This window comes from Dromaius novaehollandiae, chromosome 1 (genome assembly GCF_036370855.1).
Source record: "Dromaius novaehollandiae isolate bDroNov1 chromosome 1, bDroNov1.hap1, whole genome shotgun sequence".
NCBI lineage: Eukaryota > Metazoa > Chordata > Aves > Casuariiformes > Dromaiidae > Dromaius > Dromaius novaehollandiae.
In genome coordinates, this window is record NC_088098.1 from 68,636,473 (window position 1) to 68,661,400 (window position 24,928).

Consider the following 24,928-nt stretch of genomic DNA (forward strand, 5'->3'; position numbering starts at 1 on the left):
TACCAGGATGTGCACGCTGCAGTGCTTCAGCTTATTTACACTGCAGTAGTGGTGGCAGTCTTTCTAAGCTGTGCAGTGCAAATTGGTTATAAACATAAAAGAAAATGAAATTGCTTTAGGAATAAACTTTATGTGGGAAAGAAATTTGCTTTAGATATATGAGTGGTAGTAGAGGATGAAGTTCAGCAGATAGTTTCCTCAGAAAGCAACAAAGAAGGATTTTTTTTTAATTTAAGTTTCACCTTACATATTTCCTTTTTAAAATGTATATGTAAATTTACTATTTACTGTAAATGCAGTCTCTAGCTTGTTAAAATAACGGGCTCCCATTTAATTTTTTCTTGAGTTATGCTAACTTCAGGCCTCCTGGGTTATCATCTTGGTGTTCAGTAGCAGGTCTGTGATGAGAAACCAAAAATACTTAAAATGTGCCCTGAGCCTAGAAAATGAGCAACTAGCACAACACCACAGTTACGTAGTACGCACTTCATGACCTGTTTACTGTTAACAACCTGAAAGTTCTTATTTGATCACTTTGACTAATACAGGACAGTACTGGAATGAAGCTGTGGAAGAAACGGTGGTTTGTGCTCTCAGATCTGTGTCTCTTCTATTACAGAGGTAAGTTTCATTCAGGAAAGGTTTGTTATTTTTACTGGAAGCAGAAAAAATGCACACTTGATTAAAATGAAATCTGTAAGAGCCCTAATATAACTTTAGATTTTTATTTTCATTATAATTTAAAGTCTTTTAAAATAAATTTTGATGCTCTACTCAAATAGAGGATACAAGAAGCTGTTTCTTAACTTGATGGATAAAACAGTGGGTTGCTGTCCATATCCTGGCCTGGTATATGTATCTTTTTCTCTTCCTTTCTTAATTAGTGATTTCACATAATTGCTTCCTGCCTTTCAGGTATGCTCAGAGGGCAAATCTTGTCACAGCCACCTCTTTAATACATTCATATTCTGGGTTGTAGTTTTCTCACTACTACTGTTGTTAGGAAGTAGCTAGGCCAAGTTAAATCTGACTTCTCATGCAATTTAAGTAACTGAAAAGGGAATATGAAAGGCATAGTGAAGGAGGGCTGAAACTCTGACTTTGGACAGGTAGAGAGGATATATGTGCCTTTTGGGAATCTAGTAACTGTTCCTGAGTGAAATGTTGCCCAGTTGCATATGAGTAGAAGCCTCTGTTGTATTTGGAACAAAAAAGAAATCTGCTAGTACCTTTATGTAGCTACATCAGACCTATCTTAATGGGGAAATTTAGCTGCTTATAATTCTAGTTTGGAGATCTGTATGTTAGAAAACTGATCTCTTCACTGTGACAGACTATTAACTGCAGTACTCCTGAGAGGGTAAACAAATGGGATTTTTGCATATGGAAATTCAGTCAATGCTGAAATAAGTCGTACAGTAGTAATTGTTTAATGGGGGCTAAGAGCAAAATATATCCAGTTCTTTACCCGAAAAAGTATATGTTGTTGGCTAAACCACTGCTGAGTCAAAATTGGGCTATAATTTCAGTCATGGAGACATTGGTTGTGCTATAATTATACTGTATTTAGTTAAGTGGTTGTTTCATATTGTGTGGTTTCTCTTGCAGGATTTTCTTATTTTAAACAAGTCTTTAAGCTTTCTCTTCCAAAGGTTCTAAAAGAAATGCTGCTTTATAGTTGGGTTAAGACCAGATTAAATTGACCTAAAGAACTGCACATGAAATATCTCACAAAAAAGCAAAAACAAAGCACCACCAAATATAAAATAAATCCCAGGCAGCTCCATAATCTTAATTTTTCCTGGGCTATATTTTAAAGTGTGCCAAATAAGCTGAAATACAAGCAGAATAGTCTAAATTGTTCACATGATAAACTTAATGTTTAGCTATCATTCTCTTATGAGGAAGTCGTTAAAGCTGATAAATTGGAAGTAAACAGGTGTATAGCAGTGGTCTTAAAGTTATTAGAAATGACTATTAAAATATAACAAGCCTGCATTCTAAACCCTGTGCTTTAAAGTTTGTGTGTTAGGTTAATTCAGTCTTGCTCAGATAATGAAAAGGGGGAGCAATGCACTTACTCTTAGGATGCAGTATTTCTGGTTGCCTGTTTTTTTTTTTTTTTTTTTTTTTTTTTTTTTTTTTTAAAAAGTCACTCATCCTTATTGAACTTGTACAGTTGGTGTTGCAATGATAGCAGCTAATGCCTAAATCTATTTTGCAGATAAAAAGAAAAATGACTTCATTGTATTTTTTCAGAGCTTAGAGCATACTGTTTATCTGTTTCACTGAGGGATATAAAAGACTGCCTGCTTTCATGTACGAAGGTTATTGTTGCAGCAAATAGAAGATCTTAGCACTAAAAAGAAGATCTGCCGTTTTTCTCCTGTATTATTCATATACTGCATACAAGTAAAGATGAGTACAGGGGCAATGCAATGTGTAGGTAAAAGCTAATCTGATGGGAAACAGACTTTAAAAAGCTGGAAGTGGGATGTAGCAGTATGCCTTTAACAAAGACCAGAGTCCTCCAGACATGCAACTGTTCCGTGGAAAATGCTTAATGCTTTTATATGGCGCTAGTGAGTGCGACTTACTCAGAAACAAACAAGTCAAAGCGTCATCTAGCAGAAGAGGAAAATGTTTCCCAAAGCCCACAGTCCAAATACAGTAAGAAACCCAAGATTGGTTATGTATTCTGGGACGGGGAAAAAAATGCCGTGTTTATCAAAGAGTCAATATTTGAGCGAGATGGAGAGGTGGTTTCAAGCGTGCTGATCAGTGGACAGTTGAGTACCTGAAACTAAGTCCGACCCCTTCATTTCTTTGCTACCTTTAAATCAGAATACTTTTATACTCAGAGTTCTCCAATTAACTAGCTAGCCAAGAAAGCATAACTTTTACATCTAACCTATCATGTGATGCTAATAGAGCTGAGAAGAGCTTTTCCTGCATAAATAACTGCAATGAAAAATGTGGCTTTTCAGAATTCAGTAGGCTAAACAAGAACCAAGGAAATGCACATATATGATGTAGTCTTTTTGTGGTGTTTATCTGTGTTTTTCTGTAGTTCATTTAATTGTAGCAGTATGAATTTTCTGTGCTTGAAATTTTGGAATATCTATTTTTCATGTTAATTACATAGATACAGTTATTTGTTGTGGGCAAGATCTTGAATTAAGAGAATATTTGGAGCAGTCTCTTAAAATATTGGTTGTGAATAAAAGTTGTGTATTTGGAATACAGTTGAGATTGACTTTGTGAATTGCATCCAATTATCCCCTTTATTAAAAGCATAATTGGATCTAAAAGCTGGTTGTGACTTCCAATTAAAATATTAATTTATTATTTTTATGTATCATTCTAAAATTGCATGTAAAACAATTTTCAGGATAGATACTTCTTTTTGTTACAAATGATCTGGAACATATATACATTCTCACAAATGGAATGTAATTATTGAGTGTACACTCTTGTCAAAGGGAATTAAATCCATCTCCTGGCTTAATATGCCTGACATCAGTCAAAAAGTGGAAGGATATGCAAATTGTCAGCAAATTGTCAGCGAATTGTCAGAAACGGTATTTTAAAATGCTTTTGCTCTCATAGGTATTTGTAATTTTTTACCGAATAGACAAAAGTAGCAGGTATTGTGCTTGTCACTGAATTAGAAGCTTGACCCATCTTTCTAGTTTTGAAGTCGTCTACGGGTAAGCACGAATCCACAGAAAAACTATAGTTGAAGCTATTCATGGTGATTTCCATAAGGTAATGGATTCTGTAAGAGAGCTCACATAAGCTTTTACATGATGGGCACTTTCAGAGTTTTTTTTTTTTTATGCTTGTCTGTCTCAGGAAGAGGTTGAAGATGGCCATATTCAGGTCACCTAGATTTCACTACACTTAGTAGGTTTGGGGTGTGGAGGTGGCTTTCACTTTAGCTCCTTTTCATGGGTTTCTGGCCAACAGTAAACTGTGGGCTCATTAGATTTAGATAGAACTTACAGTATTTGAATATAGCCTAACTATTGATTTTTTTTGTATTAATATTTTAGATATTGGCAACCTTAACCAAAATCAAGTAAATTTAAATGTGTGATTAATTAGGGCAGATAAGAACCACATGTCCTCTGCTTATGAGTCCTTTTTGATGAATGCATTCCTCTTTACTTCATAAAACAAAGAAAAACTTAATCCTAAAGTATAATATATAGAAAATGGTCTATTTTGTTAGAAATATATATTTGAATGGTAATGCAACATTTCGTCATGTCCAATTTGCTATATCGGCTGCATAAAGTGTTTGAGAAGAATTGACTCTTACGACCAAATTGCAGTGGAGGGCATCTTTTTGTATCGATGCAACCAGTATCAGTGGATTCAGTATTCATATCACATGTCTTCTGAGGTTCCATTACAGATTTCTGCAAATTTTTCAACTTTCATTTCTCCATTAGTCAAAATATCTCCATTCTGCATTCAGAGATATTAGTGACTCCATAGTTATTTGTTTTAAGAAATGCAGCTGAAGTTGGATTAAAATCTGATTTTTTCCACTGCAGTGACTGAATTTAGTATGAGACTTCAGACGAAAATTTTCATATTTGTTTAGTAAAATATTTATTGTGGTTTCCCAGAGGAAACGTTTAGAAATGCTTCCTCAGACTGGTAGACCTCCTGTGGTTTCCTAGCAAGAATACAGTTCTGACTAGTGCGAACCACTTCCAGAAAGGGCTGTGAAGATGGCAGAATCGAATTCCCTCGCAGTATCTGCTGTCATTGGTAGATTTATCAAAGCGGATGGGCTAGTGATGTGGTAAACTCTTCTCCTGACCTCCCTCTCAGCCCACCATACATTCATTATACACGAGTGTGCGCTGCTCACAGGCTTTCCCACTGTTCCGCCCTCCCATGTGCTCCCACGTGTGCCGTGGTTTCTGTGGCACGTGGTGGTGGGGGGTGGCACGACCCCTACGCTGTCCGCGCTCATCCCTGGCTGTGCGCAGATACCTTGGCTTGGTGATTCTGTAACGCATTTTCTTCTAAGGTAAACTTGCTCTCTTCTCTTGTGTCATGTGAAAAAAAAAAGTTTGGATACTGTTCATGTTTTGATAAATACAGGTTTTCAGGTAAAAGTGTCTGAATGGGAATTCCATGTATCAAAATACTTTTTTTCTCTAATCAAAAATTATGTATTTATAGATGAGAAAGAAGAAGGAATATTGGGTAGCATACTTCTACCCAGTTTTCAGATATCTGTTCTTTCTCCTGAGGACCATATTAACCGCAAATACGCCTTTAAGGTGAGGAAATCCAATTTTTCAGTTTAATTTTATATCTGAAAGTACAATAGCCTAGTGATCAGAACTTGTTTTACTGAGTTATTATGCAAAATAGGATTGACAAATAACTTCTAAAGTTGCTTTTTGCATAATGCTGTAGCAGAGGATTCAAGTATTTAGTCTGATGTAAATACGAGCATCGCTATTAGAACAGGAAAAAGGGTGGATATTGTAATGTTGTTTATTACTAGCCTTTTATTTGTCGTTCATGAGTCTTAAATACTATTTGGTGTTTTGGAATTGTAAAATGCGTCCACAGCTAGATTTATATCACTAATGAAGGTTTTGTAGTTATTTAATTACAAGTTATCTTTATGTATAAATAAAATACGATTTTATTATCACTTAAATCACAACGTCACATGAATCATTGTTAGGAATGCTTCATAGCTAATTTTTAATCGTGTTATAAATCAATCTACTAAATATTCTCTCCTGACCTTTTTTGTTTGTTTGTTTGCTTTGTGAGCTCCTTTTGGCTATTCTTAATGCCTGCTAAGCTGCACATCATTTATTTACAGTGGTAAGTACAAATTAAAACTGACTGTACCATTCAGACTGTGCAAATCTTTACCAAAACATGTTATTTATATTCATTTATTTTCATTTACATTAATGAATAATCAAGATTTTTTTAAACAACTCAAAGAAATGTAAGCACTCTTAATCAGGTGTATTAATGAAGAAGCAGCTGTGATTGAAAATTATAAGGAATTATTAAATGTGAATGCATTAAAAGAGGAACATAATTGTGAAATATTTCTTCCAATATTTTTTCTGATAATATTTTCAGAATCTTATTAAATAAAAAAATTAGAACTAGTAGACAGTAACATTATTTGCCTCTTTTCTTTTACAGAATCTTATATTTTTATTGCAATGACCATGTCATTTCCAATCAGGCAGCTCATCCAAACATGAGGACCTATTATTTCTGCACAGATACAGGGAAGGAAATGGAGTTGTGGATGAAAGCCATGACAGATGCAGCACTTGTGCAGACAGAGCCTGTGAAAAGGTAATGTGGCTTGGCAAACCAGTGGAACAATGTATTTCTTTCTCATATTTGATTTGATTTATTTGAATGAAAAGGTATGCCTTAAAATAGAATGTATATCATCTGAAGTAATTCCTTCTTGCATTTAAGGACCCCTTATTATAACAATACTAGATAAAATTTTGGAGTCGTAAAGATAACCTAAGTTCTGTTCTGACTATAGATTTCTTAAGAGTAACTCTTGGTAGTCTTTGCCTTAAGCCTGTTATAAGTGCCAAAGTCACAGCCATAGATTCTGGCTAAATTAATTGAACAGTTGCACCTATGGGCCTCTGCATTCATGCTCTTCATTAAGTAGTCCTAAGAATTTATACTTAGGTGATCTGGAGCCTTGATTTTATTTATTTGTTGGAGGGGAAAAAAAAAAAAAAGGAAGTTATCACTGGAAGCTCTGTGTTCTCAAAAGCTGAATATTGCCTGCTGCTGTTTATTGAGTTAGATTTTTTTTTTTTCCCCTGAGTGTGGAACCCTTGGTTCAGCTCCATAGCATCTATGATAGGAACCTCATCAGTTGAAAATTTAAAGCTTCTCACTTCTGATAGCACAGAAATTAGTGCTGATGGCTGCTGTCTCTTGATCCACTTTTGCACTCTTGTTCCTGCTACACTGGTGCTAAACGATGGCAGCAATAGTGAGAAATTTCAAGTAAAAACAGGTACCAAAGAAGGAAAAGGTACAGTTTTGCGGAAAGATGAACACATGAAACTTGTTCAAAATACAAGGAATCTTCTTCCAGTGCAAGTCATTTCCGCTAACTTGTTCCTGGCATTTCTGCATCCTGTGTTCTGGTATGGTGCTGCGAGAAGTATAAAACGGACTGCAGAATGATTAGACGTATTAACCTTGCACTTTTTAATATTTTTGTGAGTTTTCAGTCAAACATAATGTAATCTTTACTTATGCCAATATGCAGAACATTCAGAAGAATAGCAGTAAAACTAGCAGCACTTCTAAATTTGTGTCTGTGCACTCTTTTAGTAATTAATCTTAAAGAAAAGGTTGAAATCTTTCTGAAATCTGTTCTAATACCCTGCTATATATCTAAATGTAATAGTACATGAAGTATTTCATTCTTTGCATTGGACAGCACAGTGAAATAGATAAATAGAAAAAACAATGTTCTCTGTACTTTGGGAAAATAAAAAGCATGGCCTTCAAGCTGTTAGTCGATGTGAGGGGGTTTTTACCCCCTAAAACGAATCCTGAAAATAAATAAAAGATTTCAGCTTGTAGAAGGGATGAGTAGTAGGTCCAATTTCCACCATGAAGTTGGATATGATTAGATATGGTTTCATAGGAAGCTAAGATGTTCTTAATCTCCTGTAACCCTCCTCTTGTTTTAGGGAACAACACATGATGTGGGGAAAGGATGAGCAGAGAATGAGATAGAGCACAAATAGATGCTTCCATACCAGTTTCACTTTAATTTCTCCATGGAGAGCTTTTAAAAGAGATTACACTTAAAATAATGAGGTTACCTTAACAGAATAAAAATCTCATCTAGGTTAGTCAATAGTAAACTTCATTTGAAAAATCAGTGTTGGGCTGCACTGGGAGTGCCTTGTAAATAGCTAGGGTACCTTGCAGATGAAGAAATGATTTTTCTTTAAAGTTAAGTGGGTCTGATTTAGTTTAATCATGTATTATACGAGGACTTCTTAGGGGCGTGATATTTAAGTGGGTCATGCTGAATCTTTTTGAACCAGTGAAAGGACCTTCATTTGTTAAAAAGAATCATTAGGCATGTGCAATACTGTAAAGATTGAACATTTGAAGGGGACATCTTTTTATAGTGGGGGAGAAAAAAATCAGTGTGAAAAACAATATATCTCTTTGACAGAACCTCCTTAGTAAGTCTCTTCATAGTCTCTCGTGTAATAGACAATGTTCTATAGAAGGTATTTAGTAAATTTAAATATATCAACAAATATAATTACTTGTGATATTTATTTTAACATAAGCAATCCAAAATGAAATTTTAATGTAAATAGTCAGTCTTTCATTGGGTTCATTAATATAGGAGTAAGGTCGTATTTGCTGCTTCACAGGATATCAAGATACTTACTAAGCTCTGCCTGATTTTTGATACAGCTTTCCAGGATAGTCTTGCTTTCCAGGCTGCGCTTCCACAATTGCTTTTAACATGCCCAAAATGCAGTGTGCTGCTGTTAGGGGTAGCCCAGCCTCCCCAAATGGTCGGCCAAGAGTTGCTATCTCCTCCTCTCAGCAGAAGTGCCCTTTCCAGGACTGACTTCTGACTATTTATTTCAGGTGTCTGACAGTGTATAGCCAAAAGGTGAGGGTTTTCAATATAACTGAGCTTATCTAACACCTCGTCCAGCTACACGCTCTTGCAACCAAACCAAAACCTAGCCTCTTTGAAGAGTTTAATATTCTTGAAGTAATTACTTGAGAGAAGATAGGTTTGAAGACCAGTGAAGTCTCTTAGACTTTCATGTCTGTTAGCTGTAATGAAGAAAAAAATCCCTCAGACATCTGTTTCTAAAGAATTCATCTTTTGGCTATCATACCAGTCCTTAAAATGAACCATTTAGCAGGATATGATCTTATGCAGAAGAAATACTGTTTATTCCCTGTATAAATCTGTTAAGTATTAAGCATTGTATTACCTCATTTCTGAGTAACCTAAAGTTTGGCATGCTAGTAGCTTTCAGGATAAATGGTTTTGTGGTTGAATCAGACATTCAGCTGGTGCCTTTATTATCAATGCTATTTTTTGTGGAGTTTCTAATACAATATTGAATACAGCTTTCCAACAGACCAATTATTTGAGATACTCTAGTTAGTATTTTTAAGAGAATTTACTCTCTTAAATATTTATGCAAACTGATGTTGAGCAACTCGTATGTGCTCTTTGATATGAATTGTCCAATGATAAATCAGAGTATTTACAGTGTAGTTCCTTAAATCTGGAAGTTAAGAGACTTCTGTGCTGATGATACTCTGAAAATCTACATCCAACAGTCTGTCAAATTGCATGATTCACGTTTAAATAATTTTGGAGACAGAATCTATATCTTCATTTTTCTGAGGATGAGAATTCCTTGGAAAGAAAAAAGATAAAAGGAATATTTAAAACATTAAGTGCGTTTTTGCTGTGTTTTCCTTAAAATATTCTCACTTCCCATATGTAAAGAGCCACATAATATGGAAATGAGAGATTGAGGTGAGAAAAGATAAATGTAACCATTTCTTTTAGAATTGATCTTGAATTATTAGCTGCTTGCGGTGGAAAAACTTCCTTCTGATGTATAACTGAAGGAAGGACAGCTATGCCATATTTTGTCCCATGAGCTTAACTGTAATTACTGCTTTCTAAGCATTTTTATTTTACATAGATAGTAGTTTCAAGTTTAATAATGTCCTGAGGGGATCTATCAAAATAATTAAACCCAAATACTTAAATCAGTCAGGAGCTACTTAAGCTTATCACTCAAAGAACGATCTCCGGCAACCTCCCTAGACTAGCAAAGCATCGTATTCATTCCGTGTTGTATCCCTGCAGGCTGTAGTTAGGTTGTATCTATGAGTAGTGATTGTTTGCTTGTATTTATAGATGCTAATATTCACCAGCATCATGATTTATCAGTTCTACTCTGAATGCAGGCTGATTTCTCTGCTCCCCCATGTTTAAGGGCATGATTTTTCTATCCATTTAATGGCAGCTGTGTATGCTACAGAGAAGTTTCTTGTTTTTCTTGTTTCTAAAAACACTTGTTAGCATAATGACATCCACAACATGGGTTTTACCAACATTGCTGTTTGAACAGATGTATTTTTCTTTTCTTGTGCCTCTACCTGGCTTTGTTGCATCACTGGTGCTATAGTCTTCATGTCAGTCTGATACTTGATTATGTTAGGAAAACAAACAAATAAACAAACAAACAAAATCCTTTTAGAATCATTTATATATTTTAAACAGTTGCAAATAGTATTTTCCTTTATTACTGTTCCAAAGGTATTACTCCTGGTTTGCTGCTAAAACCTATAAATTGTATTCAGTGTATGCTGAAACACGTCTTTGTTCTACGCTTGTTTCTTTTTTGTCTCCTTCCTCTCCCATCTTTGAAATACTGTGCAGGTCTTGGTGAAGATGTCTTCAAGAGCATTGTTTTGTATTTCTTACACTTACCTACTAGTTTCTGATAATTCTTTCCATTTTGGAACCTTTGCTGTTGAATGAGATCCTTTGCTGTTGAATGAGATCTTTTGCTGACGCTGAGTTGACTGAGTTAATCCATGGAGTTAAAGGAGAAACCAGAAGTCTATTTATATCAATTTGGGTGTCAGTCATTCAGTCACTACACCATCAAACAGAATGTCAAATGTAAATGCTTGGCTCTGCTGTGTATAAAGCATACCAGAGTAACGAGTGATAAAGCATAGAGATCCCGTGGAAAAACAACTGTGTCTTTTCTTTTTTAATTAAGATCTACAGTGAGAAATATGATACTGTGGACAGAACACTGTGGACAGAACACTATGCTCAGTCTTGAATTTGCCACCTACCTGATGAATGTCCTTAGAGAAACCACTCTCCATCCCTGCACCACAGTGTCTCCATCTGTAAAATGGCAACAGTTTCTCTGCCGAAAAGCTCTTATTTAAAGAGTAGTATATATGGGTGGTACTATCTAAGGGATGTACATATTAAAAAAAAAAAAAAAAGAAAAAAAAAAGAAAGCCTATGTGCAGCGTTGTTTCCAAGGTAGTCCTTATTTATTTCAAAACTCTAGAGTGCTGACTGGAAGCTGAAATTTTTAACACCTTTTTTGGTAGATAATTGTGGGAAATTGAGTTTTTCATCCACTTTCCTTTCTTTGGAAAATTCCATTAGTGAGTGTATGGTAAACCACTGGGTAGTAGAGTTTTGAAGTAGAGGGAGAGATGATCCAGTTTTTTGTGTACCATTGAAAAGTCAGCCAGGCAGAAATGTTTGGGTCTTTGGAACATTCCTAAAGTCTTGAAAAAACACACTTTTAAAATGCAATAGGAGACTAGCATGGTATTTCTTTGCTGATACCTGGGAATGATAGAAAAGATGATGTGAGGATAGCAGTTCTGTCATGTGTCCTGCTCCCCCTCCCCAGCAAAAGCCCCCACAAAAATGCATTCCACATTAATGTTTTTTTTTTTTCTCTAAAAATTACTGTGGGCAGAATATATCAAATGTATGTAACCTCTGTATTTAATAGTACCGTACAAGAAAAACCATACTGTGTGTAAAAAATAATGCTGATGCATGTAACCAAGAATGTGCACATTGGATTAGGGATGTGAATGTTTTCATGTGCGCTTCATTTGATGTGCATATGCACTTTTATGTCAGCGGCTCAGGAATAATACCTGGAAGAAAACAGAGGCAAAGGGCTGTTTTGAGCTACTCACAATAGCAGAGTGCATTTTGGAGGACTTTTATCATGTGGTCAAGTACCACGCATACGTTAGGACCGTCATGCTAAGGTTACAACTATGTCCAGGAGAGGCAGGGGAGAAAAATCACACCCCTATTGACACACACCATGGGTGCTTCATAACTGCTGACCTAGCGTAGGCAGCAAACGTGGATATTTTGCTGTTTCTGAATGATAGGTTTGCAATAGTGCAGCTTCCTTCAAATGCTGGAGGCGCAGGACATGGACATGTCAGGTCAGCGGGAGGCTCTTGATTCATAGCCACAAATTCTTAGCAACAGCGTAGGGTGGTGATGGGAGGTGCAGTTAAAAGTAAGTATCCAACACCTTACAGTCTTCAGTTCTTCACATATTTATTGGGGTTCTGTCCCAAATAGCTAGGTTGTTGGGAATTTATGTCTTAAATAATTTCTTGGGGAAATGCAGATGTGTTAGATGTTTAGGCCTCACGTTCAAGACTGGGTAAGCAAAAATGCGTACATTTACGTATTCAGTTGCATAGAGTATTTTTCAGTGAAGTGGTCATTCTTGTGCTCTTGGTCATTTGTTTATGTAATGGCCTTTTGCACACACAGATTAGGCACTAGAACTGGACACAGTTATAAATAATCGTAATCTATAATGTATGTGTGAAAAAAGATGCAAAACATTTTGAAAGTTTAGTTTGGCATCACCTTAAACTGTATTAGATTTGTTCTTAGTTTTGATTTATACACATATGTAATCTTTAAAGAACTTTATCTTTTCATCTTTATTCCTCATATCCCAAAATATGTTGATCCAAACATTTTAGGGTTTTGTTTGTTTTTCTGTCACCATCTGAACTGGATGTTCAGATCATGTCCCAGTGCTGAAAAATATACGGCTTCTTGACATTTTGAAATTTCGAAAGGAAGATAGCTGATAGAAGCTAGATACTGTGACTACTTGTGTAAGTACTGTGCAACAGTATCTCTTCTAAAAATATGTCATTATTTTTGTGGTACAGTTCCCCTAGTCAGCAGCTATTTCCCTCTGTAAAAGTAGGGAAGCCGCAGTTATTTTCCACAAAATGTAAAACAGCCAAAGTGATAACATACCAGAGAAACCTAATTGATGCCAGTGACCATGAAAAGTTGTTGTGGGTTTTTTGTTTTTTGTTTTGTTTTAAAGAGCTCATTATAAGTTAAATGCAGTAATTTTGTGAATCACAGGCTAGTCAGCAACATAACGTGCTACCATTTTTAAAGATTGATTTAAAAACGGTCTGAATTTCAGGCTGTTGACATCTGGAAGCTTTGACTCTTGGAGAGCCACCAAATTTTCTGTTTAAATATCTAGCCCTGTGGGAACCGAACGTGCACTTTTCAGGACTCCGTCTTTTTTTCCTCTTGCTTAGTGCACGCTTACTGAAGGGGGTTAATTTGGAGCTAGCTTGAAAAATTTCTCCTATGTTATACTTTTAAAACAGCAAAGAAATAGAGAAGCACAACAAAAAAATCTGACATTGATTGTTGTGAAAGTGTGTCCTGGATTTTTCTGATTTTTCTCTCAAAGACAAGGTGTGAGTTTAAAATACCTGGACAGTGACCCCTGAAACAACCCTGTAAACACAAAGGGATTCACTTTTTTTTTTTAATGCGTGTTTTGTTGATGTTACAGCTTGTCATATATTCCTTTCTAGAGCAGAGAAGCTAACCACTGAAAACACACCACCTCGAGAAGCAAATAATATTTCAAACCACCGGGTGCTAATTAAACCAGAGACACAAAATAACCAGAAAAACAAAGAAGTAAACAAAAATGAAGAGAAGAAAGCTTTGGAAGCTGAAAAGTACGGATTCCAGAAAGTTGGGCAAGACAAACCATTAACAAAAATTAACAGCGTAAAGCTAAATCCTTTGGGGTCAGAATACAGGACCTTACCCCCCAGCACAGTTCAGGCTGGACAGTTCAGGCCAGTTCATTTAAACGGGTCTGAAAATAAAGCTATTGGCGTTGTCCTGGCAGACTCGGGAGATGGAGGTCAGCACAATGCAGTTCAGTCACATATGGAGTCAGAACGAGTCATGCAGAGAACCAATTCAATGCTGCAGCTGGAACAGTGGATTAAAATACAAAGAGGAAAAGGGCAAGAAGAGGAAACAAGAGGGTAAGTACTATGTAATTTTTTTTGTAGCTAGGCTTTCTACTGAACAGTGCTTACACTTGTATCCTGGCTAGCTCCTTTGTGTTTTATCGGTCTATATCACGTAAATATATAATTCATTGCTCCCTGTAACAATTGCCTGGATGCCTACTCAGGAAACTTCAATGGATCTGTTCTATTTTATTAACATGGAGTGATTACTAGTAAAGTTTGTTAGTAACTAATTTATTGAATAAATAAAACTGGCCAGAAACTGCTTTTGGATGTTAAAAATTTCTCTATCCTAGCAGAGTGAAGGTGTCATCAATCATAAATTCCTTTTCCTCCTAAAACCTGTTCTTGAAAATGTTCTACCTCTGTGTTTTTGTTTACAAGATCTTGTTCGAAAATTTTATCTAAAATTCTTCGAAAATTATTCTAGGCAGCTTTTAAAGCTTAAACAAGCTTTAATTGAAGAGGGAGAGAAGCTTTACCTAAGAGTAAGTTATATAAATTTATCTAATTTGATGCTTAAAGCTTTTTTCCTCCTGAGGATAAACATCTCGCAGTTCTAATATTGAATTCCAGTGATTATTTATGAAGCTTTAAAATTGTGCGTGAATGATTGACAGTATTTAATCTTACGCCCATAGCAGTTTTTCTGTTTGACAGAACTGTAGGGACATTGCTTCCAGCCTAGCTTACAGACAGGCAGCTCTACTGGTCATATATAAGAGTTTATAATATTCCATTAGATAGAAATGTGGATGTAGATAGTGTGGATGGTGTCACAGGAGATGCTTTGAAGAGTTGAGATCTAGGGACTTCAGCTGTAGGTGGATGGCAGAGCAGAGATTAAGACCTACTCAAGTTCAGAAGAGCTGTTTTCCTGAAATGTTAAAATAGGAGAGTGGTGTTTATTTTGGTTTTTGCAAAGCTGCAAAAATGTACTTTATTCTGCCTTATGCTTGCCAAAATTGGTTAAAAGTTACCCCACCGCCTTTACTCCTTCATTAAATATAATTAGGAATTGTTAAAGTGTTGTTTCATGAAGTAGATAGTTTGATCAAGTTTGAATTTGCACTACAGAGCAGCTTCCACACTCTGATGTTTGTTTATTATGTATGCTTGGGTAATGAGAGCAGGGAAAGCTCTTTGTTGCAATTAGATATTTTAAATTGGACTGTAAAACTTGCATCCAGACACTGGATATGTGAATAGCTGTGCTGTTTTTCAGCTGTGGACATTAAAACCTTAAGTCTTTATCCCTCTCCTAGCTTCCATTTTGATGACTCTTACCACAACTCTGTTGTGTTGGCTGTATTTTAAAACACACTGATTTCACTGAAAGAATTGGATTGTGGGAAATGCTATTAACAGTATGTTACTATTCAGAAGTATTTTATTCTTGGCTATAGAGAATATTTATTGTTTAACTACGGGTGGCAGGGATTACATAAAAAGTATACTTAGAACAGCAATTCCACATAAAACTAACAAACTAAAAGAGAAATTGCCCTTGTGCCGTCTTCCTAGTTTTGATGTGTGGAAGTGGCCTTGAATAATTATCAGAATTTCTGATGTGTAATGGTGTCTTTAAAATGTGGTTTCATTTAAATTTTAAATTTAGGTTTTGTTCAGATTGCCAGATTTTGACTGCAGACAGAAATTTAAGTAGAATTGAAGTTGGTGGCAGAGAGTAGAAAGAAGCTCCAGTTTACATTAAAAGCTTAAGGTTTGGAGGGAAAGGGGCTAGTAAGATAGTTTTTAGTAAGACCTGTTAAATTCATGACTTCTGTTTTTGAGAAAAGTAGTCTTTGCTTACTGTCACAAAGCTGCTGACTTTTAATGAAGAAGCTTTCCAAAACATCTCTCTCTGACTTCTCCTGTGTTAGAGGAATCCTCAAGGACCAAACTGGATCCCTGCGATGTGTGAGACTGAAAAAAATTAGGTCTTTAAGCATACTAAAATGTTAAAAGACGGAGGCTCGATTAAATAATTATTTATGAAATAGCAGCTGCTTGTCATCCTCAGTCTGGAGTGAAAAGGGTTCATGGTAAAAATACTGGTTTTTTTAGAGGAACAGGCTGACTCCGTAGCAGTTTACGACTGCCTCAGAAATTAATGATGGTAACATGGATTTTAATTCTTGAAGCTGTTATCTGCCACTTCTGTGGGAATAGATATCTAGTTTTGCAAGAACCATGTGAATAAGAGGAGCTGATGCTTTAAGGAAGACAAACCTTGCAGGCTTTGTAAACCACAAATACAGCATTCTGCTTTAGTATCCTTTTGCTGAATTAATTTTGCATCAATGGGTTATGAGTAAATATTTTCCCCCAAAGTGGTCCACTTGAGTGGTCTTTCTGAAACGTGAAGAATACAGAGGGAGGGTTGCATGAGACTGAGTGCACTGTTTTGTTGTTACTAACAGCAAGGGCGAATGGCTGCCTCCTGCCCCATGCCCACATGAGCCTCTTCCTAGAGTAACTGCCGTCTGTACGGCAACAGGGTTTTGTCTTCTCTCTGTCTCACGTGTGAATCAAGCACCGGGTAAGTCCTGTGCTCTGGGCCAGCTGGCATTTACGTTCTTCAGGACGAAGAAATATTTTGAGGGTTTGCCCTGAGGGTGCTCATAACCTTGCAGAGCTGAGCCCCCTGTGGTTGCCCAACAAGCCGGCTCTCCCAGCTAGGCCGACTGGCGCACCACAACAGATACTGCTGCCCAGCAGTAACCCTCTGGAGACTGCCTCTAAAGGTGTTTTTAATGAGTCTATAAACTCCACGTGGAAGCCTTTTTTTCATACAGAAACATTTGGAGGGAGCTGTTATGATGGCATTTGCAGAAATATTTTGCAGCCTGGTGGTCTGCACGACTGTGGTAGTCTCCCTTGCGCACGGAAGGCAGTCAAAAGCTGGAACGCTGCCTAGAGTTGGCTTTTTGGATTTGATTAGAATAAGGTGTACAAATATCAACAGGACATTGATGAATCTTTTATCAGATGATGTAAAACAAGGCTTAATATTGATTTGGTTGGGCAGCTACAGTTTTCATAGTCTGAAAGGTGGAGGTAGCTTCATGAATGCTCTAGAACATGAGAATTTGCAAGGAGAATTTAAATTGCTATCTGCGTATTGAGAACCTCAAGCAGCTTTCCTCTGAGTTGCCTGGGATTTTTGAAGAAGGCAACAGGATTACAGCGACCATTAATTAATAAAATGAGAGAGGAGTTTCAGTGAGAGAGGTATATCAAACTACTGGATTTCTTCATGAAAATCTCAAACTTTACCCTAGTTATTTGTAAATAGCTAAAATAGTATTCTGAAAGTCAGAAATTGAACCCCAAAGCATCTTGGTTGTTTGTTTTTTAAATATGGAGGTAGAGAGAAAGCCTTATAGTTGATGATAATTATAATTGTCATTGATTATTAATAATTATCATTAATTAACAGAAGTATAAGCACTTATTTATAATTATATATTATATTGTATATATTATTTGATATGATAAAATATATATTATATAATGTATTATATTTTTTATTTATGTTATTATCATAATTATCATTAGTAAGGCCTTATAATTAACGATATGAAGAAACCCAGAGGTATTTAAGCAGATTTTGCAACGAGAGAATAGGATGAAGAATCTATTTCCTTGTTTTTGGTCACAGACTTCCTTGCTGATTCGAAGCCCTAAAATGCAAATTTTCAGCGAAAGTAGCAAGCTGCCCAGTCTATAAAACGGGGATAATACTTCATTAATTCATGGAAAGCCTCAGAAACCGTAGTCAGATTCATTGTTTGTAAAGCTCTATAGCAGCTTTCATCTGCAAAATGTTCCAGGTGGTCATAAATACTCAGCTTAACTATTTTCAGTGGAAGGTAGGTTTTACTGTCATCAATTTCCTTACTAGTTTTTTTGTAAGAATCTAACGTACATAAGTGCTGTTTTACCTTGCCTTTGCCGTAGGTCACTCCTTTAAAGTAGTTGTGGCACTGAAGTCGTTTACATGGTTGAACTGACTTTAGATACTAGTGCTGTTCAGTTCTACGATTGCAGCTCAAATTAGGCTAATTAAGGTGCAGCTAGAAGTTGCTGCCCTCTAATGGCTGAATCGTGTCCAATTTGAGACTAATGTTTTCTTCTTCACTCTGGGCAAGTGTCCATCACAGGTACGTCCAGTAGCAAAAGGCATTAAGTGGCACTCATCAAGACTTTAGGTAGAGGTTGAATGAATCAATGCGTATGACCTATATTCTGTCCTCTGAAAAGACAAGAAATATTCTGTCATACTTAAGCACGCATTGATATTTTGCTCTGGAAAATGTTGCACTTCAACTAATGCTGCTGCATAGAAGTTGCTGAATGACTATAATGCTTAGGGGTTTTAATATGGCAACAAATTAAAGAATAAGGCTTTAAATTCATACTCCATTTGAAAATCAATCAAATATCATACAAAGACATACTTTGCTGTTCGTTTCATTTGAGTAGCTGATATGAAATGGCTCGTCACTAGTGATTGAGCAATATAATTTTATTAGACAATTATTGCTGGTTTTCCTTGGTCCGCTGTTAAAAATTCATAATTCTTTTATGTGCATAGTAATTGCTCAAGATTTTTTTTAGAGAAGTAATAGGAGGCATTTTCACTTTTAAAGAAGAAAACATTCCTATTGGAAACAGTATAGAATTCCTACACTTTCAAAACTCTGATCTAGCCAGCCACAGACAAATTACAAGATTTGATCTAAAATTGATACTGCTACACTGTTAAACTGGTAAAAAGATGAAATACAAAATGGATGATCAAGCGGGTAATCTGATCAGATAGGATCTAATTTCAGGTACTATAATGCATTCGATCAGTATAGTTGATTCTATAATTGTCTTTTTGGTTTTTGCATTTTTTTTAAATGATCCTTGGGATATTCCAAAAAAAGATGGCTCTAGCTAGATAAACCAAATAAATATTGAGTAATTTTGTATTTCCATATTAATGTTGTCAGCTAATAAAAAGAAAATTTGCATTTCAGTGTAATCTCGTATCAAACATTACCAAGAAACATGCCAAGCCATCGACCTCAGGTTTTACCCCGGTACCCGGAAGGCTACAGAACACTGCCCAGGAACAGCAAAGCACGGCCAGAGAGCGTCTGCAGCATAACACCGTCAGCTTACGACCGGACCATGGGGCCTGCGACAGCTGAGGAGAAGCGAAGGTCAATGCGTGACGACACAATGTGGCAGCTCTATGAATGGCAGCAACGTCAGTTTTACAATAAGCAAACAACTCTTACGAGACACAGTACGTTAAGTAGTCCCAAAACTATGATTAATATTTCTGATCAAGCAATGCATTCAATTCCCACCTCACCTTCTCATGGTTCAATAGCTGGTTTCCAAGGATATTCCCCACAGCGGACCTACAGATCAGAAGTGTCTTCGCCAGTGCAAAGGGGAGATGTAACTATTGATCGCAGACATAGGACGCATCACATTAAGGTAAAATATTTGTTCCAATAGTTTTTTAAAAAAGACTTATTTATATGGATTTTTAGTAGAAGGTGTCTGATTGCTGTAAAACTCATGTGTTCCACTGTAGCGTATTTTATTGTAATGTCAATTAAATTTCTCCATGAAAACATCATGATGTAAGGTTTGCTTAAAAAAGGCATTTAAAAATTGTGCAAGTCTTAAAAGCTTTTTCCTAATTTTTTTTGATGAGAACATGTTGTCCTAATATTGCTGCCCATGGCATTGCATTTCTCTAAAGGGAAGAAAAGGACACAGTAAATATATTACTGAGGGTAGTTTGTGAATGTGCAGACATCTCTCTCCCTTGTAGCTGTTTTAACTGGAACTTCGGGAGGACTGAAAGTCCCTGATTTCTTTCCATTTGCTTGTTGTTTTCTGTTTTTCAGCCACAAGTTTGTCTGCCTTAGGTTGCAGCAAAAATTGAGTGTAGTCATTTCTGTCAGTGCCTTTTTTTGAGTTATTAGTGAGATTGCTAAAGCACGTGACCTCAGTGCTTGACAAGCATAACTTTGCTAGTCTTCATTAGTGAAAGGGAGAGACTAAGTTAGACTCATAAACCTGAGTGCCATATGTGTCTGTATCCATTATGAGTTATGCATGTGATTTTACTAGTTTGGAGATAACTGAATAAAACTTATCCTGTAAATTGGATGTAAACTAGCAGGTTTCCTAGAATCAACTGTATAAGATGCTCCTAGGTTTCATGAAGCTGTTTGTTTAATCTTTAGCGCAGGTATCCTTATTCTGGTAAATATCTTGAGGGGAAAAAAAAACAACAACCACCACCAACCAAAAAACTTCAAGCTGCATCTTAAAGCAGTTTAAACATCTTACAATTGTTTACCAACTTTCCTTTTGAAAAGTTTTTAGGTCCCTGCCAATAAAGGAGTCATTTTGTTTTTATATCTATTAAGTCTTCACTGCATTGAAAATTTAGTGATCAACATTACTCACAAATCTGAGAAATATCACAATGCATGTGCTTATTTGTCATTTCAGCCATGTTTTGCTTTCTGGTATGTTTTTTTCCTTGTGTAATGTATTATGCTAGCATTTCATTTTGTATTTAGCATCTTGTATGCAAGACTTCTGTTTCCCTTCAGTTTTTCATGTTATTTATTTTGTATTTTTCAGTTCTACAGCTAGCCTTTCCCATTAACTTGAAAACACAAACCAGTTTTTAAGAGGTGGGTAGTTAGGAGACTGACTGTTTGAAAACAGTAGGATAAATTTAAGATTGGAAACCACCTCATCTATAAAGAGACTATAGTTTTTCAAATGGCTTTCAGTGTTAGATGAAAAACTAAGATTGTCTTTTACACAGGCTAGGGAGGGCAGCCACTATGAGAGAGGACCATTAATTAAATGACCAATAAAAGTTATTACATTTCTGCAATTTAGAGGTAGACTAGTCAAGATGAGCATCCAAGCTGGTAGATCAGCAGAGAGCATGATGAGCCAAAGCTGTCACAAATCAGAACAATTTTGTCATGACAGTAAAACTGATTTCTTTTTTTTAATATTTAATAGTTGTTGATTCTCTAAATAACTGTGGATCATACCATGTAATTTTGTTTTTGTACAGCATGTCTTCATGCCTGACAGAAGGTCAATGCCAGCAGGTCTGAGTTTGCAGCCTATTACTCCTCAGAGCCTCCAAGGCAAAACAGTGAGTTGCGTTTTAATTTGGTACATCCGTTGTTGGTTTTTTTTGTTTTTTTAAGAACAGTTCCTTAAATGTAAACAGGCAGCACTGAAGTCTTATTCTTTTCAGAGCTTGCATTAAATATGGCCTTTGTTTTAATTAGCAGAGATTTTGAAAGCAAATTGAGAGATATTCTATGATTACATTAATTCTGAGAATGTTCTGTAGCCACTGAGTTCAGATTTTCTTCCAGAAAGATGGACTTTTGTAATCAGCTTTAATGCATTACAAAGATTTGGAAGGAAGAGGGTCAAGAACAACATTTTTATTTCTCCAGTACATTTTAAGAAAATTGTAGAAATAAACTTTTTGGTTTTTTGGGAATCTTAAGGCTGCTATAACACCATTCAGTAAAATGGTGTTCCTTCTGGTATCTCCCATTTGTCTGTGATAGAACTAAAACTCTGAAGATATTTCATCGAAGTAATGCTGGTGAATATTATCAGCCTTGCTAGCTGAAACATAACTTGGCCAAAAGCAAAGGCATTGGCCTAAGTTTACTAGATTTTTAAACAGTTTTTGTCTTGTTTCTGTAATTTTTCTCTGCCCAGCTTAGATTACTGACAGTTAAGAATTTAAAGTATAGATTTTGGATCTTACTGTGCGTACCAGCTCCACAGTTAATCCTTCTGCTGCCTAGACCCTTGTTTCTTGCACTTCCCAGCATGAATCTCTGGCACTTTCTGCAACTTCTTGGACAGCCTGTAGCGGCTGGAGCCTTATCCCGCACGCTGGTGGAAGGCATTTCTTTGGGTTCATGGCCCATTAGTGCCCTTGGGCTGTGGTGCCGGTGCTGGGCTGATGAGGGCACAAGGAGGTCACAGACTTTGCCTGTAGATAGCAGTAGCCTTGCCGCCAGCACGGGCGTTGCAGCAGCCAGAGAAGGAAACTTGCAGGTAGCGCTTAAAAAAATGTGCCTTGTATTTATTACAGGAGTTCCTAAAATTAGATCAAAAGCATAACACCTACAGCCATGTCACAAATGTTTGCAACATTATCCATGTCTAGAGAAGAATAGGAATTACTGTTCAGTTGGCTCCTCTATGGAAAAAAAGATTGCTTGCAAACATTTTACTGGAGTACCATTAAAAATGTATTTCTGATTGTTACAGGACATACCAAGAAAAGTTTTGATCTTGAAATACGATGCGATTCAATATTCCTTTTGTTCAAAGATGCTTCTCACAATTCTCTTATTTATAAAAAATAAGTTTTGTTGTGCTTTGAAATGAGAATAACTTTCTCACTGAAAGCCTTGGCACTTCTTTTGGGAGATAACTTGAACAGGTATTGTATAGCAGTCTAGATGCCTATTCATTCTGAAATTAAAAATTTTAATTCAAGATACTCAAAGAGTAATAAAAACAGGATGGCCCATTAGACAATTTGGCCTTGGTATTCGTTTTCCATCAAAGCAAATGGTATTGACAGCTGGAGCTATGTGGAAATCCCTTGCTCCCTCTTGTGGACTACTTTGATATAAGCTCACAGTAGTGCCAGTGCCTTGCTTATTCTCAGATATTTTTGTTCTTTATTCCAAAAAATTGAGATTTCTTTTTCAGTAATTTAACATTCCTGTTCTCTGGAGGTTTTCTTCTTTACTTTTTTTGCTTTTGGGAAATTCTGTGACTATGGGAGAAAACAAGCACATTTCTTTTTTCTTTTTTCTTTTTTCTTTTTTCTTTCTTTTTTTTTTTTTTTTTAACTCACAGAGCTTGTTAATTGTGGTAGTAAATCAAAACGCTAGGTGAATATTTAACCTCTTAGAAGATTCACTTCTGGAGAAGTGTAAGAAACAGAAGCAAACAAGGAACACAACAAAAGTATTTGTGATGTTAATGGTGTTTCATTTGCTTAGAAATGTTGCTAATAGAAGTGGGTCCCAGAGAAAGTTCAAGATTTTTCCAAATTGACCTGAACTGTTGTCTGTGGAATTACCCAGGAAGTCCCCATTTGACTCTGATTTTGGATTTAAATAGTCTGGGGTTTTAAATACCACTCCCTGTTCCTTGCATCGTAAATTAACTGTTAGCCTCAAACCTGTGGAAGGAGGAACTGAAAAGAATTTTTGTCATACTTGTGCTGTATTCTTATGTGAGAGATGCTTGTTTGTGATGCAGTTTCTTTTTTTTCTTTTTTTTTTTTAACACTACTTTAGAAACCTAAATTTTCTTTGGGGGCGTTTTTTGATTCTTCCAACTGCAAATAGTTGTCCATGTACAGATAATGATATCCTAAAGTTTGGAATATCTCCCCCTTCACTTAAGTCAGTATCGTCAATTTGATACACATGTCAGAAAAAGTCTGTTTTGAGGGCTGCACAGACTTTCTCCTGCAAAATCCTAACTTCTTTTGTGCTTTATACAGAATATTCCAATCTTTATGGCATTTGCAGTATCATGTGTTTTGAGTAGTTAAAACTTAACCCTTTGTTATATATTTGAAAGTGGTCATTTGGGGAAAAACAGTGCATCTTTTGGTATATTAGTATAAACAGTTCTGTACCATGAGAAAGATACTAAGAACGCTTATTTTAATCAGGTGTTGTTTAGGATACCAATTAACCTTTTTTCCACTCTTTGGCTTCTCACACTGCACTCCTTCAGCCAGAGGAGCTCACGCTGCTGCTAATAAAGCTGAGACGGCAGCAAGCTGAACTGAGTAGTATCCGGGAACACACACTAGCACAGCTCATGCAACTAAAACTTGAGGCCAGCAGCCCAAAGGTCAGCTATAAAGCAATGTGTGTCATGTAGCATTCTCACTAACTTTTAGTCGTTCATTAATCAAAGTTTGCATTGTACCATTAGTGTGAAATTCTCTGACTCGTATGGGTGTGGATAGAATACCTTGTTTCCTCCTGTGTGTGATGTTCTGCTATTAACCCTTTGAGTTTTTAGCTCAAAGAGGTAGGAACACTTTAAAATACATTGCACTTATTAAGTTTTAAGTACAGTTACAGGCTCTTAACCTGTTTTTGCTATAAACAATAGTAGTGCTAGATAATGAGCTTAACTCTTTGTGTATATTACCTTATATTGGATAAAATTGTATTTGTAATCTGTGGACAAAAATTAGGATGTGATTAAAGCAGAGATTTATCAGAGAGTTTATAGTTGTCTGTGTAGTCATGCGTAGAAATTCCAGATGGATATACTGTATTTTATGTGTAAACCCAAAATCTAAAGTAATAGTGTATAGTATGCATACATTCATGGCAAACTTTCATCATCATTTCTGTTTTGGGGTCAAAACATGTTAGAAGTTCACAAAGAAAAAGCAGAGGAAAGTAGAATTGTATTTCTAAGTGAAACTGAAACATCACTGTCTAGTTTACGTCTTTTAAAACTCTTTTCATGCATTCTGCACCTTCTGTCCCTGTCCTTTTCCTTCTGACTGCTGCCTGCTAGAATGAGATTCTTTCACATCACCTCCAAAGGAATGCCATATATTTGGATCATCAGGTGGGATTTGCAACTTTCTTATATATTTATGTCTCTTAATGCTTTTTGCTTGCTCCTTTCAAGCTGTAAATATTTGGGGGGGGGGGGAGGGATTTTCAGTGCTTTTTATGAATTTGGATATTTAATACGTGATCTTTTTAAGTAGCATAAAATATCTTAATCTGTTGCAAATTTGACATGTAATGGAAAACATAAACTGAATTTAAAATTTCTGTCAGAATACAGTAGCAATTCTCCAGTTAATTTTTCTGTTCTTCATGCCTTTCCTATAATA

At 36.1% G+C, this 24,928-nt stretch overlaps 1 protein-coding gene across 13 annotated transcripts in view; it reads left to right on the plus strand.

Moving 5' to 3' along the window:
* Positions 1 to 24,928, plus strand: part of PLEKHA5 (pleckstrin homology domain containing A5) — a 173,469-nt gene that overhangs the window by 109,942 nt on the left and 38,599 nt on the right. For 4 of the 13 annotated variants that reach the window (XM_064515670.1, XM_064515699.1, XM_026112269.2 and 1 more), the window contains 8 exons: positions 549 to 621; positions 5,203 to 5,303; positions 6,245 to 6,360; positions 13,498 to 13,965; positions 18,984 to 19,452; positions 21,071 to 21,154; positions 23,797 to 23,916; positions 24,601 to 24,654. In XM_064515670.1, coding sequence (XP_064371740.1) covers positions 549 to 621; positions 5,203 to 5,303; positions 6,245 to 6,360; positions 13,498 to 13,965; positions 18,984 to 19,452; positions 21,071 to 21,154; positions 23,797 to 23,916; positions 24,601 to 24,654 — 1,485 coding nt within the window. The remainder of the gene's footprint in view (positions 1 to 548; positions 622 to 5,202; positions 5,304 to 6,244; positions 6,361 to 13,497; positions 13,966 to 18,983; positions 19,453 to 21,070; positions 21,155 to 23,796; positions 23,917 to 24,600; positions 24,655 to 24,928) is intronic. The other 9 variants (XM_064515701.1, XM_064515707.1, XM_026112271.2 and 6 more) reach the window with 4 other exon arrangements.